We start from the raw sequence: 15,667 nt of genomic DNA on the forward strand, positions 1-15,667 counted from the left end.
AGAAAGTAAGGAACTTCTCCAAGAATGTTAGGGATGTGTCATAAAAGACATAGGAACCAGCTGAAAGGGGCTTCCAATGGCCAATACTGGGACAGTTTGAGCTTCCAAATGAATGATAGTAATGTATTATAGCCCATTGAATAAAATAATCTGTGAGTTTGTACTGATCTAAAGAGATAAATGAAAAATAACTGGAGGGGAATGATGGGGTTAATGATGGTGTTAGGAGAAAAAAGTGGTCCTCAAACCGCGTCCCCCGCATCGGCAGGCGGGCCCTCAACCACTGCGCCACCAGGGAAGCCCCGATATTTACTCCTGATTACCCTTATGCTGTGATCCCAGCACACTTCTGTGGTGGAATCCGTGGCTGTCTCTTGGTGCAGTCTAGTGCTCAGAATACGGACAAGAACTGCTTCTTGGCCCTCACTTGTCTCAGCCAAGAACTGGATAAAAGGCGAGTTCAAGATTGAACTCGGGAAAGACACTACAGCAGCCACAGCCAGGGGGCTCACTGAGGGAGAGCCCCCGGCGTTCTTCAGTCCGTGGGTCCACACAGCACTGTCACAGGCATTGTTACATAGTTTCATCACAGCAGCCCATGGGAAGCGTGTCAGGATCAGTCACATCCTCTCTTTAGAGATGAGGAAGCTAAGGATTTGGAGAAATTAGACAGTTTCTGTAAGGGGCCACGTCGTTGATGAGTGGCAGAGAGCGGTAGCCACAACTCAGGCGTCCTGAAGCTGGTGCTCCAGCCTCCGCCCTCTCTGGTGCACCCTGTTCCTTTGCGGCTGCCCGCCTCATGGAGTTGACCCTTTGCTTTGGGCTGCTTTGTTTGCCAGAGGTGACAGCCCCTGGCGAAAGGTGCAGGGCCAGTGGGGGCGAGGCACAAGGGTATGCTGCTGTGTGGACCTAGCCCACCTACCAAGGTCAAGCCAGCCCCAGGGCTTGGTGCCCAGTGAGGAGTCAAGTTTACTTTCCGGAGAGCAGTGCAAATTCTGGGGCTCCAGTTTCTCCAAGAACTGTGGAGGACCTCCAGAGGACCCAGAGGACTTGATCTGCTAGGGCTGAGTCCCAGTGCCTTTGAGCTTACTCATGTTGGGAGGCTAGGACGAGAGCCTGCTAGTTCCACCCTGACGGGAGCTGGTTCCGACGGGGGGGGGGGGGGCGCTAAACAAGGTGCCTCTCTGAAGAGACCCTCCGTGCTCCCTGCGCTTTAGGGAGTATCTGCCTTGTTAGATTTTTCAGTAAAATGGAGGAAAAAAAAAGGAAAAAAAAAAAGGTAACTATGCCCTGTGACGGATGTGTTAACTAACCTGATTGTACTAATCACTTCACAAAATATATGTATAGCAAAATCATCACGTTGTACACCTTCAGCTTTCAGAATGTTATATGTCAATTACATCTCAATAAAGCTGAAAAAAAAAGGAGAAACAAAGATGGAGAAAAACTGGTCTTCACTCGGTGATCTTTTGAACTTTTGTCATCATAAAAGTTACCACACACAACCTTCTTAATTTGATCACAGTGTCTGGGTTTGCTTCCTGTCTTAATTATCTTAATCTGAGTTATTACTGAAGTGGTCTCTCCTAAGACAGGAGCAGCAGGAGATTTGCCACCTTTGGGAAGAGGCAGCTCTCAAGGAGGGGGTTTGGTGGGGCGTCACTGTAACAGAGGAGGAAGTAACCCAAAGTCAGTGGGACCCTCAAACTGTGATGGGCCCGAGTGAGTGCTTTCCAGATGTCATAAGAATAGGTGCAAGATAGAAATTAATCACTGTGAACTTGAATTTAGCCTGGGCTGGGGAATAGCTGAGCCTCTTCCCTTTGCTGGGCCTAAGGCTGGCCTGGATGCTTTCTGAGGGGAATCGCCTGGCTTTTACATCCTGTGGGCCCTACTCAGGGCTCAGCCCTGCTTATCCCAGCCCCAGCCTGCTGGATCTGCAGGGACCCTCCTTGTGTTTTGCAGGTGCTTGTCCCAGAGATGGCAGCGTGGAGGCAACGCATCCAACTCCTGCACTGTCCTCTCCCTGCTTGGAGCCCCCTGTGCCTTCATGGGCTCACTGGCCCCGGGCCACGCTGCCGAGTAAGTGGAGGGAGCAGGGGAGGGTGGCCCACAGGGTGAGGGGAGAAGAAGGAAGCTTGGCCCTGGGTGGGCAGTCTCTGAGAAGTGGTTTGTGGCCACCAGAAACGGGTGGGGCATGGGGAGTGGAGTACCAGCATCCCAGACCCTCCCTGGTATGGCTTATCTGCTGCTCAGTTGTTAATGCTGCTCCTTTTAAAGGTTTCATTTTCACAGCCTGTTTCCTTGGCCAGTCCCTGGAGCCTGCTTCGGCTTCCCACCTTCTCCTTCCTTGTTTCCAATAGGCTCTCTGCGGTGGATGTGACTTTGCCCTTCTCAAGTCCCTAATCCTGCCTGTGCTTGTGGCAGAAGGCAGTTAGGGACATGCTGTACCTGCCCTCTCTCGGGGATGTCCCGCACCCACGGTCCCACGGCCCAGGCCTGCAGTTTCTTTCCCAGCTGAGGGGGCAGGGCCAGTGATTGTGTCCCCGTTGTTCACTGAAGCAGCGAGAGCTCCCTGCCCAAGGACACCCCGATGCCACGTGCTAAAGCTGGGCCCAGACCCATGCCTCCCAGCTCATCGGCTAGGAGCCTGCAGCCCGTAGTGGCCCGCACACTTCCTCTATGTTGGCTGCTGCAGGGACCCGAGAGCCCTTTGACCCCTGGCACTGCCGACTCAGCAAGCGCTTATCAGGCGGTGAGGCCCACTTTGCCCACTGTGGGCACAGGGGCAGGCTGCCAGGTTGCTGGCCTGTAAAGTACAGCCCTTTGAGCCCTGGTTTGAGAGGGGTTGCTGCCAGAGCCCAGCCCCAGGCCGCTGCCAGATTCCCTTCCTTATGAACTAGCATGAAGCAAATAATGGGGCGAGAGCCTGCCCTGGGATGTGGGACAGAGGGACCCGGAGCCGACAGCTGCTCACTCGTCAGCGCTCTTCAGCAGCTGCCTCCCCTCCCAGCTAGAGCAAGACCGTGCCTCTTGCTTTGGGGTGGTGGGCCCACCTTTGTGTGGCAGTCATGCTGATAGCTGGGCCATTCCAGATTCTCCCCTTGTGTTCAGCAAACACTGAATGAGCACCTACCATGTACCTGGCACTGTGGGTGCAAAAAGTTATTTGGCAAAAACCAAATCATATTCTCCATGCTGTGGGAAAGCTACTATTGAAAGGATCCTTGAGACGTAAGACAGGGAATGATGCCCCGACGTGGTACCTCTATACAAGTCTGTATTGTCCAGCCTTGGTGTTGCCGAAAGTGAGGTTCGGCCATAGTGAGAAAGGCCAGGATGGTGGCTGGACTGCTGGGCATAGTCGCCAGCTCCTGGTGACAGGACACTGCATTTCCAAAGAGCTGGGAGGGGTGGGTGGCCTCCTTGTTCTGCTGGTACGGTCTTCCTGAGGGGCCACCCCCCGGCTCACTCCGATTGGAGGGGATTCTGAGCGAGTCCCGGACCCGGTCCCTACTGAGGGGCCTCAGGCACTGAGAGGCCCGCCGAGGCAGCACCGCTTTCTGGCTGGGCATCGTGGAGGCAGGTGTAGAGGAGAGGAATCACGTTAGGACTGGAAGGACTTCAGAGAGAGGAGTGCCATGGGGATAGGCAAGCAGAGGGCACCTGGGGGACAGAGTATCGCCTTGGTAATTATTAATACGGCCTGGGCCTTGCAGGGTGCGGGCCACAGTGCCCTCACCTGCTTGGTTCAAACAGGGTGCAGGTTCTAGGTCCCAAATCTACCCCATCTATAGCTTTATGAACGTGAGCAAGTCCTTCCCAGCTTGCGTCAGATTGAAGGACAGGGTCAGGCTTGGAGTTTGCTTCAGTCACGACCTAAAAGAATGTCCCTTAGGGTTTTTCTCACTAAGCTCCAGCCATGCTCTCCTGCCTCCACACAGCCTGTGACAGTGACTCCCAGTCCCATCCTAGCCCCTCTGCTTGCACCCCAGGGTCCCCGGTGGCCCTGCCACCTACCCTCCAGCCCCCAAACCCCCGTCGAACTGCACCTCCCCGGGTTACTCCGCCCTGGCAGTTTTGTCCTGGACGACTTTCGCCGCTATTCCGTGGACCTGCGCTACACGGTCTTTCAGACCACGGGCTCCGTCCCCATTTCCACAGTCATCAGCAGCGAGGCCAGTGGTAGCCGCACCATCCTACATGCCTGCAGGTTTGTACATCTGTCTGCGCCTTGCCAGCTGCCGCCGCCATTGCCGTCACTCAGCTCCCAGAGCAGGACCCTCCTCTCCAAGACCCGCGTGCTCCGGCACCGCTCCCCACCCCGCGGGAGGTCCAGGCCCCTGGTGGCCTCTAATCTGTGTCTCCTTGCCCTTCCCTTGGCTCGGGCTCCACCCCAAGCTTCCTGGTGGCTGACTTCAGGCAGCGGGGCGTGGACGTGTCTCAGGTGGCCTGGCAGAGTAGCGGGGAAGCCCCATGCTCTTGCTGCATCGTCAACAGCTCCAATGGCTCCCGTACCATTGTGCTCTACGACACGTAAGGCCCCCTGGCCTGCCTTGCCACAGCCCACCAATTAGCTCCCTCACTTGCCACGTGGGCAGCCCACTTGCCCGCCCCCTGTGGCCTCTCTCTTTGCACCAGAAATTGTCCCTATGCCAAACTGTTCAGTGATTTCGGAATTGTTCTCAATTAGGGGAGAAGTGAGGTGGGAAGGGATGGGCTTTGCTCTGCCTGGCGACTTGGCCTTGGTCAGCACCAAGGATGGGCGGGCAGGCCTGTGCAAGCTGTAATTTATGATGTGATTCCTCCATAATCAGCCAATCAGCAGCCTGGGTGTGAGCACGGGGAAACTGTTCTGAGGACAGAGGGATGGGAGATGTGATTCAAACCATCTTGAGCCCTGAAGGGGGCCCGCTGGGGTTTCCAGGGTCAGCCCCAGAGTTGCCAGCCTGCAGCATGGCACCAGGAGCTGAGGTTTGGGTGTTCGAAAGAGATGAGCAACCTCAAAGGTCCCAGCGTAATGAAGCCAGACCAAATGCCACACACCACTCACAGCCATTGCTGAAGGAGGGAAGGGGAACACTGGCTCAGCAGGACGGGGCCATCTGATGTGTTGCTGACCTGGGGCAGGGCAGGGGAATCCCTTTAGGGTCCCAGGCTTCCAGGGAGAGACCCCTTCTCATCTCTCCCAGATTCCCTCCTGAAAAATCTCAGAGGTTTAGTTTACTGAGAACCTAGTGTGTGCCAAGTACTCTGTTAGGGCAGGGATGGCCCAGGCCCAACTGCCCTGGGGTTCTGACTGTCCCTGCTGCCCAGCATGACCACTGGACCTGCGGGAGGGGCAGTCATCCTAGAACAAGATTTATAACCAGTGGCCCTGGGCTCTTTGTGTCCCAGTGAATGAGTGGGTAGGCATACGTGCTAGACACGACCTTCCCATTGGGTAACCCTAGTCGTCTGCCCATTAAGCAACAATCTGTAGCAACTTTGATCAGGGACACAACATGGGTATTCATGGGAAGGGAGGGAGAGGAGCTCCAAAGAGAAATGTTTATTGCCCACTGGCCTCGGTCCAGTCCCCCGCATCGGCAGGCGGGCCCTCAACCACTGCGCCACCAGGGAAGCCCCGATATTTACTCCTGATTACCCTTATGCTGTGATCCCAGCACACTTCTGTGGTGGAATCCGTGGCTGTCTCTTGGTGCAGTCTAGTGCTCAGAATACGGACAAGAACTGCTTCTTGGCCCTCACTTGTCTCAGCCAAGAACTGGATAAAAGGCGAGTTCAAGATTGAACTCGGGAAAGACACTACAGCAGCCACAGCCAGGGGGCTCACTGAGGGAGAGCCCCCGGCGTTCTTCAGTCCGTGGGTCCACACAGCACTGTCACAGGCATTGTTACATAGTTTCATCACAGCAGCCCATGGGAAGCGTGTCAGGATCAGTCACATCCTCTCTTTAGAGATGAGGAAGCTAAGGATTTGGAGAAATTAGACAGTTTCTGTAAGGGGCCACGTCGTTGATGAGTGGCAGAGAGCGGTAGCCACAACTCAGGCGTCCTGAAGCTGGTGCTCCAGCCTCCGCCCTCTCTGGTGCACCCTGTTCCTTTGCGGCTGCCCGCCTCATGGAGTTGACCCTTTGCTTTGGGCTGCTTTGTTTGCCAGAGGTGACAGCCCCTGGCGAAAGGTGCAGGGCCAGTGGGGGCGAGGCACAAGGGTATGCTGCTGTGTGGACCTAGCCCACCTACCAAGGTCAAGCCAGCCCCAGGGCTTGGTGCCCAGTGAGGAGTCAAGTTTACTTTCCGGAGAGCAGTGCAAATTCTGGGGCTCCAGTTTCTCCAAGAACTGTGGAGGACCTCCAGAGGACCCAGAGGACTTGATCTGCTAGGGCTGAGTCCCAGTGCCTTTGAGCTTACTCATGTTGGGAGGCTAGGACGAGAGCCTGCTAGTTCCACCCTGACGGGAGCTGGTTCCGACGGGGGGGGGGGGGGCGCTAAACAAGGTGCCTCTCTGAAGAGACCCTCCGTGCTCCCTGCGCTTTAGGGAGTATCTGCCCCCTCCCCCAGACCATGGCTCTGCTCCTGTGTGGAGCAGTTTGGCTGTCCACAGGGCCTCTCTCCTGTGCTCCCATCCCACCCAGCCCAGCTCCCGGACTCTGTTGTGCCTCCCCGATGGGCAAACCTGAGTGGGGACACAGTCCTTCCCAGCATCTGAGCCCCCACCTTTCCCAGGCTCTCTCCATAGGCAGCCGAGGACTCTCAGCAGCTGCCACCTGGAACTCGGCCAGACCCCTGAGGAGTGGCCCTGCCTCCCAGAGTCCTGGCAGAGAAGGACCTTCCGGAAAGCATCTTCATGCTCAGCAGAGCATTTCTGCACAGAAAGTTGGGTGTCAATATAACTTTGAAGGGTTTCCACAGACTAAAACTGTATACCCTTTCTCTGAAGCCTCATCAAGCTGCGACCCAACTACTTTGCATTCAGAAATACAGAGCACTTGCAGTGGTTTGGGGTCAGGAAACCCGGGTTCTGGTATCAGCTTTGTCATTAACTGTTGTTGTGACCTTGAGCAAGTCCAGTCCCTCCAGGCTTCTCCTCTCTTCTCTGCATGAAAATTTCTCTAAAGCTCATAGCTTGAGAAATGTTTGACCTCTTGCAGATTAGTATCCTTCTTTCTGATGAGATCATGGTCCCCTTTTCCCAAGGCTGAAGGGAACTTCAGGGTTAAGCTTCGTGTATATATATACCCTAGCCTAAAAATTCTACTTCATTCATTTCTCTTAATTAGTAGTTCTAATTAAGTACCGAAGAACAAGTTCTTCGGTACTTGTTCCCCTTATCGTAAGCTGCCACAGTTATTATTATCCTTTTTGGAACTGGAAGAATAGAAATAACAGCCTGTGCTGTTACCTCACAGTATTATTGGAGCACAAATGAGAAATCATTCAAGTGCTTTGACTATGTATGCAGGAGTTATCATTTTTGCTGTTGATGTTGACAGTGTAGCCCTTCAGGTGTATCTTAACTTAGTTTCCTTTTGTTAGATTTTTCAGTAAAATGGAGGGAAAAAAAAGGAAAAAAAAAAAGGTAACTATGCCCTGTGACGGATGTGTTAACTAACCTGATTGTACTAATCACTTCACAAAATATATGTATAGCAAAATCATCACGTTGTACACCTTCAGCTTTCAGAATGTTATATGTCAATTACATCTCAATAAAGCTGAAAAAAAAAGGAGAAACAAAGATGGAGAAAAACTGGTCTTCACTCGGTGATCTTTTGAACTTTTGTCATCATAAAAGTTACCACACACAACCTTCTTAATTTGATCACAGTGTCTGGGTTTGCTTCCTGTCTTAATTATCTTAATCTGAGTTATTACTGAAGTGGTCTCTCCTAAGACAGGAGCAGCAGGAGATTTGCCACCTTTGGGAAGAGGCAGCTCTCAAGGAGGGGGTTTGGTGGGGCGTCACTGTAACAGAGGAGGAAGTAACCCAAAGTCAGTGGGACCCTCAAACTGTGATGGGCCCGAGTGAGTGCTTTCCAGATGTCATAAGAATAGGTGCAAGATAGAAATTAATCACTGTGAACTTGAATTTAGCCTGGGCTGGGGAATAGCTGAGCCTCTTCCCTTTGCTGGGCCTAAGGCTGGCCTGGATGCTTTCTGAGGGGAATCGCCTGGCTTTTACATCCTGTGGGCCCTACTCAGGGCTCAGCCCTGCTTATCCCAGCCCCAGCCTGCTGGATCTGCAGGGACCCTCCTTGTGTTTTGCAGGTGCTTGTCCCAGAGATGGCAGCGTGGAGGCAACGCATCCAACTCCTGCACTGTCCTCTCCCTGCTTGGAGCCCCCTGTGCCTTCATGGGCTCACTGGCCCCGGGCCACGCTGCCGAGTAAGTGGAGGGAGCAGGGGAGGGTGGCCCACAGGGTGAGGGGAGAAGAAGGAAGCTTGGCCCTGGGTGGGCAGTCTCTGAGAAGTGGTTTGTGGCCACCAGAAACGGGTGGGGCATGGGGAGTGGAGTACCAGCATCCCAGACCCTCCCTGGTATGGCTTATCTGCTGCTCAGTTGTTAATGCTGCTCCTTTTAAAGGTTTCATTTTCACAGCCTGTTTCCTTGGCCAGTCCCTGGAGCCTGCTTCGGCTTCCCACCTTCTCCTTCCTTGTTTCCAATAGGCTCTCTGCGGTGGATGTGACTTTGCCCTTCTCAAGTCCCTAATCCTGCCTGTGCTTGTGGCAGAAGGCAGTTAGGGACATGCTGTACCTGCCCTCTCTCGGGGATGTCCCGCACCCACGGTCCCAGGGTCCAGGCCTGCAGTTTCTTTCCCAGCTGAGGGGGCAGGGCCAGTGATTGTGTCCCCGTTGTTCACTGAAGCAGCGAGAGCTCCCTGCCCAAGGACACCCCGATGCCACGTGCTAAAGCTGGGCCCAGACCCATGCCTCCCAGCTCATCGGCTAGGAGCCTGCAGCCCGTAGTGGCCCGCACACTTCCTCTATGTTGGCTGCTGCAGGGACCCGAGAGCCCTTTGACCCCTGGCACTGCCGACTCAGCAAGCGCTTATCAGGCGGTGAGGCCCACTTTGCCCACTGTGGGCACAGGGGCAGGCTGCCAGGTTGCTGGCCTGTAAAGTACAGCCCTTTGAGCCCTGGTTTGAGAGGGGTTGCTGCCAGAGCCCAGCCCCAGGCCGCTGCCAGATTCCCTTCCTTATGAACTAGCATGAAGCAAATAATGGGGCGAGAGCCTGCCCTGGGATGTGGGACAGAGGGACCCGGAGCCGACAGCTGCTCACTCGTCAGCGCTCTTCAGCAGCTGCCTCCCCTCCCAGCTAGAGCAAGACCGTGCCTCTTGCTTTGGGGTGGTGGGCCCACCTTTGTGTGGCAGTCATGCTGATAGCTGGGCCATTCCAGATTCTCCCCTTGTGTTCAGCAAACACTGAATGAGCACCTACCATGTACCTGGCACTGTGGGTGCAAAAAGTTATTTGGCAAAAACCAAATCATATTCTCCATGCTGTGGGAAAGCTACTATTGAAAGGATCCTTGAGACGTAAGACAGGGAATGATGCCCCGACGTGGTACCTCTATACAAGTCTGTATTGTCCAGCCTTGGTGTTGCCGAAAGTGAGGTTCGGCCATAGTGAGAAAGGCCAGGATGGTGGCTGGACTGCTGGGCATAGTCGCCAGCTCCTGGTGACAGGACACTGCATTTCCAAAGAGCTGGGAGGGGTGGGTGGCCTCCTTGTTCTGCTGGTACGGTCTTCCTGAGGGGCCACCCCCCGGCTCACTCCGATTGGAGGGGATTCTGAGCGAGTCCCGGACCCGGTCCCTACTGAGGGGCCTCAGGCACTGAGAGGCCCGCCGAGGCAGCACCGCTTTCTGGCTGGGCATCGTGGAGGCAGGTGTAGAGGAGAGGAATCACGTTAGGACTGGAAGGACTTCAGAGAGAGGAGTGCCATGGGGATAGGCAAGCAGAGGGCACCTGGGGGACAGAGTATCGCCTTGGTAATTATTAATACGGCCTGGGCCTTGCAGGGTGCGGGCCACAGTGCCCTCACCTGCTTGGTTCAAACAGGGTGCAGGTTCTAGGTCCCAAATCTACCCCATCTATAGCTTTATGAACGTGAGCAAGTCCTTCCCAGCTTGCGTCAGATTGAAGGACAGGGTCAGGCTTGGAGTTTGCTTCAGTCACGACCTAAAAGAATGTCCCTTAGGGTTTTTCTCACTAAGCTCCAGCCATGCTCTCCTGCCTCCACACAGCCTGTGACAGTGACTCCCAGTCCCATCCTAGCCCCTCTGCTTGCACCCCAGGGTCCCCGGTGGCCCTGCCACCTACCCTCCAGCCCCCAAACCCCCGTCGAACTGCACCTCCCCGGGTTACTCCGCCCTGGCAGTTTTGTCCTGGACGACTTTCGCCGCTATTCCGTGGACCTGCGCTACACGGTCTTTCAGACCACGGGCTCCGTCCCCATTTCCACAGTCATCAGCAGCGAGGCCAGTGGTAGCCGCACCATCCTACATGCCTGCAGGTTTGTACATCTGTCTGCGCCTTGCCAGCTGCCGCCGCCATTGCCGTCACTCAGCTCCCAGAGCAGGACCCTCCTCTCCAAGACCCGCGTGCTCCGGCACCGCTCCCCACCCCGCGGGAGGTCCAGGCCCCTGGTGGCCTCTAATCTGTGTCTCCTTGCCCTTCCCTTGGCTCGGGCTCCACCCCAAGCTTCCTGGTGGCTGACTTCAGGCAGCGGGGCGTGGACGTGTCTCAGGTGGCCTGGCAGAGTAGCGGGGAAGCCCCATGCTCTTGCTGCATCGTCAACAGCTCCAATGGCTCCCGTACCATTGTGCTCTACGACACGTAAGGCCCCCTGGCCTGCCTTGCCACAGCCCACCAATTAGCTCCCTCACTTGCCACGTGGGCAGCCCACTTGCCCGCCCCCTGTGGCCTCTCTCTTTGCACCAGAAATTGTCCCTATGCCAAACTGTTCAGTGATTTCGGAATTGTTCTCAATTAGGGGAGAAGTGAGGTGGGAAGGGATGGGCTTTGCTCTGCCTGGCGACTTGGCCTTGGTCAGCACCAAGGATGGGCGGGCAGGCCTGTGCAAGCTGTAATTTATGATGTGATTCCTCCATAATCAGCCAATCAGCAGCCTGGGTGTGAGCACGGGGAAACTGTTCTGAGGACAGAGGGATGGGAGATGTGATTCAAACCATCTTGAGCCCTGAAGGGGGCCCGCTGGGGTTTCCAGGGTCAGCCCCAGAGTTGCCAGCCTGCAGCATGGCACCAGGAGCTGAGGTTTGGGTGTTCGAAAGAGATGAGCAACCTCAAAGGTCCCAGCGTAATGAAGCCAGACCAAATGCCACACACCACTCACAGCCATTGCTGAAGGAGGGAAGGGGAACACTGGCTCAGCAGGACGGGGCCATCTGATGTGTTGCTGACCTGGGGCAGGGCAGGGGAATCCCTTTAGGGTCCCAGGCTTCCAGGGAGAGACCCCTTCTCATCTCTCCCAGATTCCCTCCTGAAAAATCTCAGAGGTTTAGTTTACTGAGAACCTAGTGTGTGCCAAGTACTCTGTTAGGGCAGGGATGGCCCAGGCCCAACTGCCCTGGGGTTCTGACTGTCCCTGCTGCCCAGCATGACCACTGGACCTGCGGGAGGGGCAGTCATCCTAGAACAAGATTTATAACCAGTGGCCCTGGGCTCTTTGTGTCCCAGTGAATGAGTGGGTAGGCATACGTGCTAGACACGACCTTCCCATTGGGTAACCCTAGTCGTCTGCCCATTAAGCAACAATCTGTAGCAACTTTGATCAGGGACACAACATGGGTATTCATGGGAAGGGAGGGAGAGGAGCTCCAAAGAGAAATGTTTATTGCCCACTGGCCTCGGTCCAGGCATATCCACACACATTATCTCCTGCTGCAGCAGGCCTGCGAGGCTAGGGGTTCGGTCCCATTTACCAAAGGGGAGGCACCTCAGAAAGGCCACAGTCACCCAGCTAGTTAAATCGAAGGAGGATTTGGCACAGAACGCGGAGGGGAGGACACTGGCTGTGTGTAGGTCTCTGGCCAAGGAAGGTCAAGGCGGACCCTTCCCAGGTCTCCACACCTAAGTCAGCCAAAAATAAACATCCTCAAGCACCAACCTTGACCCCAGGGTCGTAACATGGAGCTGCCAAACTCAGGACAGGGCTGCTGTCACCGCTGGGGTGCCTGAAGTGAGAGGACCCAGACCCGAGCTCCAGGCAGAACGGCGTGGCCTTTGTAGTTTCCCGGGGCACTGCATGGTGGTAGCTGTGTGTGCTGCTGGCAAGAGGAATTCTGGGAATTGTAGTCCCTGGTGCTCTGAAAGCATTTTGGGAGATATGGTCTCCAAGGCACGCAGAACTGGTCCCTTGCTTGACGTATGTGGTGGTTGAGTTTGCCCTTAGATAATATCACAGCCTCAAACACAGGAAGGGGCACCCTAGGAAACTGCCTCCAGCCCCCTGTCTGGATGGAGCTGAGTAGGGCAAGGAGTGGTCTTGAGTTTAGCCTGAGACAGGGTCTGTCCTGGAGCTAAGCCTCAGAAGCATGTGCTATAGATTCAGCTTCCTGCCATGCTGCAGGCAGCGCCAGGCATAGGGGCCCTAGCAGCCAGTTAGAGATCCTGGCCCTGGCTGACCTCACCATGCCCCTTCTCTGTCCTTTCTGTCCTGTGACTCAGGAACCTACCAGATGTGTCTGCTAAAGATTTTGAGAAGGTTGACCTGACCCGGTTCAAGTGGATCCACATTGAGGCAAGCCCTGCCCTGCCTGTGTTTTGAGAGCCTCAACCTGCCAGCCCCTCCACGTGTTCTGCCTCCTTCTTGGTTTCTTTGAACCATGAAGTACCTTAGAGATCAATGAATCCAACCCCCCTCACCCCCTCTCCATCCTCCTTTATGTTTTCAGGTGGAAACTAAGGCCCAGAAAGACTGGGTGATTTATTACTCAAGGTCACACAGCAGGATGTAGGTGCCAGAAGCAGGATGCTGGCTCTAGGCAAAGTCTGGTGCTTTCTGTGTTACAGGCTGCCCCACCTCCTCTGGACTTGGCCTCTGGCAGGAGCCTGGCTGTGGGAGGCCTGACCCGTTACCTCTGGGGAGGCAGGAATGAGAGGGCCTGACCCGGCTCCCAAATAAAGGGAACTAGAATCTTCATTCCAAGAGAAGTTTTGGAGTCTAGGTGGGAGGAAACCTTCAGAAGTCCTGAGTTCTAATCCTAGCCCTGTCATTTAATTTATTTTATGTCCTTAGGAAAGTCTCTCTTTTATTCTTTCATCTTCTCATCTGAAATGGGAGGGCTGGTCAATAAGGTCTCCGAGGTCCAGAATAGCACTAGAATTTTGCGACTTAGGATGGGGTTCCGGCCCAGCCTTCCTGGCCCCTCTCCCCCCTCACCCATGGTTCCAGCAGGGAGGGAAGAATGAGGCAGAATCAGACCAGCGCCCAGCTGCTCCTGAGTTGCCTGCCCTGCCCTGCCCTGCTCTGCCCCAGGGCCGGAATGCATCGGAGCAGGTGAAGATGCTGCAGCGGATAGAACAGCACAACGCCAGGCAGCCTCCCGAGCAGAAGATCCAGGTGTCTGTGGAGGTGGAGAAGCCGCGAGAGGAGCTGTACCAGCTGTTTGGCTACGGAGACGTGGTAAACATCCCCCCCGCCGCCCCTCCCCCCCACCACATCCAGCTTAATTTGGTCCTTAAAGGGAGTCCGAGTGTCCCCTTGTCCTGCCTGTCACACTTAGGATGGCAATTTGCGGCTTGGTGATGTTGGCAGGTGGGGGCAAAGCAAAGAGGCAGACCTCTAGCTTAGGGCTCTGGTGCAGGCCTCAACAGTGGCCAAGGAGTAGAATTTCTCCACCCCAGTGGGCGCATAGGTATGAAGGCAGCCAGAGGGCTTGGTCAAGGCCAGGACAGCCAGCCTCAGGGCCAGCCTGCGTGGAAGCCTCTCCTCCCTGGGCCTCCTGTCTTTTCCTCTGTCAAATGACAGGATGGGACTGTTCTCCGAGGTGCCCTCCAATTCTGGGGTGGGAGCCACTAGGGGGTGAGGGAGGATGGGAAGGGGACTTGCCCATGGCAAGTCTGGAATGTAAATGGAATCGGGATGATAATCCTAGCATCACAGTGGAAGCTCGTTGGGCCTCAACCTTGGCTGCATGTTAAATGATGTGGATGCCTGAGCCCCACCCTCATTTTTTTTTTTTTTTTTTAATTTGTTTGGTAGAGGTGAAGCCTGGGCTGAAGTATTTTTTAACAAAACACCGTGGTGATTCTAATATGTAGCTGGTGTTAAGGAAGCTCTAGAACCCCTATCCCTTTGTTTTAAAGATGAAGAAATCAGACCTAGAGGGCGTAGCTGTATGCGGAAAGCCAAACAGAACAAAAACCCTCCTGAAAGCCGTGGTTTTACCTGCCAGTTGTAGATTGCACCCCAAGATGACCTCAAGACTCACTCTGGGTTTTCAGTTGTGAGGAAACTCGTTGATCTTAGAATAGCCCGGGGCTTTTGTGTCACAATTTACATGGCTGTTTTCTAGCATATCCTGAGCAAGTATGAAAACCTGTTCCTGAGGGACAGCGATGCTACTTGGGCGTTTAGGTGGCCACGATGGAGGAGCAGGTTGCTGGTAGTGAGGGACAGCTGGGGTAGAGCTCAGGTGACTGTCAGCCTCTCTTCCACTGCCCACAGGTGTTTGTCAGCAAAGATGTGGCCAAGCACTTTGGGTTCCAGTCAGCGGAGGAGGCCCTGAGGGGCCTGTACGGTCGCGTGAGGAAGGGGTGAGCTAGCGGAAGCCAGGCAGCGGCCCGGGTACGGGGAGTGAGGGAGCCTGGCCTCCAGGGTCTGCCCCGGGGAGGGATGATGAGGCTGGGGGCCAGGGCTGGGCTAACACCCAGCTGAGTGGAGGGTGTCACAGGGCTACGCTGGTCTGTGCCTGGGCTGAGGAGGGTGCCGACGCCCTGGGCCCTGATGGACGGCTGCTCCACTCCGACGCTTTCCCACCGCCCCAGGTGGTGGACACTCTGGGGGCCGGAGACACCTTCAACGCGTCCGTCATCTTCAGCCTGTCCCAGGGTGAGTACCCCAGCAGCAGGCCCAGGGCCGGGGCCTGCCCCTGCCCAGAAGACCAGGCTGATCTGGCTGTTCACCCCTCCCTCCAGGGAAGAGCATGCAGGAGGCACTGAGCTTTGGCTGCCAGGTGGCGGGCAAGAAGTGTGGTCTGCAGGGCTTCGATGGCATCGTGTGAGTGCCCTGTGGCAGGAAGCACCGGCTCACATCCCCACCCCAGGCCAGCACCACTGGCTGCCGTCGCCCTCTCTCCTCTGGCCAGCTGGGATCAGGCTGCCTTGCCCCCTGGGCGGATGCCGGCTGTGGGAGGGCTCCACCTGTGACCTGGCATCTCACGTGGCAGAGCTGCGGAGCAAATAAATCTTCCCCAGAGCCAGCTTCCTTCTGGCAGTCTGTTTGTTTGTCTTTGATGTCTGAGCTGCTCTGGCTGGGGATTCTGGAGGCTTTGATCCTGCAGTCCTTCGCCCTTTTTTTTCTCTATTCCCCAAATTCACCTCCTGCCCAGGCCCAGAGGAAGGGCCACCCAGACCAGAGCAGCAGGAAGTGCCCCAGGCTGGCCACCAGCTGTGCCCTTGCTGGGGCCCCCCCGCT

The 15,667-nt window shown here is 55.6% G+C and overlaps 1 protein-coding gene across 1 annotated transcript; it reads left to right on the forward strand.

The window, feature by feature from the left end:
• Nucleotides 1–4,718: 4,718 nt before the first annotated feature.
• Nucleotides 4,719–15,467, forward strand: KHK (ketohexokinase). Its single transcript, XM_028496586.2, has 9 exons — nucleotides 4,719–4,789; nucleotides 8,275–8,391; nucleotides 10,388–10,522; nucleotides 10,711–10,845; nucleotides 12,697–12,769; nucleotides 13,508–13,654; nucleotides 14,699–14,787; nucleotides 14,925–15,082; nucleotides 15,169–15,467. The coding sequence occupies exons 1-9, from the start codon at nucleotides 4,719–4,721 to the stop codon at nucleotides 15,252–15,254; spliced, it is 1,011 nt and encodes a 336-aa protein (XP_028352387.1). The 3' UTR covers nucleotides 15,255–15,467.
• Nucleotides 15,468–15,667: the final 200 nt, after the last annotated feature.

The sequence above is a fragment of the Physeter macrocephalus genome, chromosome 12, assembly GCF_002837175.3.
Source record: "Physeter macrocephalus isolate SW-GA chromosome 12, ASM283717v5, whole genome shotgun sequence".
Classification (NCBI taxonomy): domain Eukaryota; kingdom Metazoa; phylum Chordata; class Mammalia; order Artiodactyla; family Physeteridae; genus Physeter; species Physeter macrocephalus.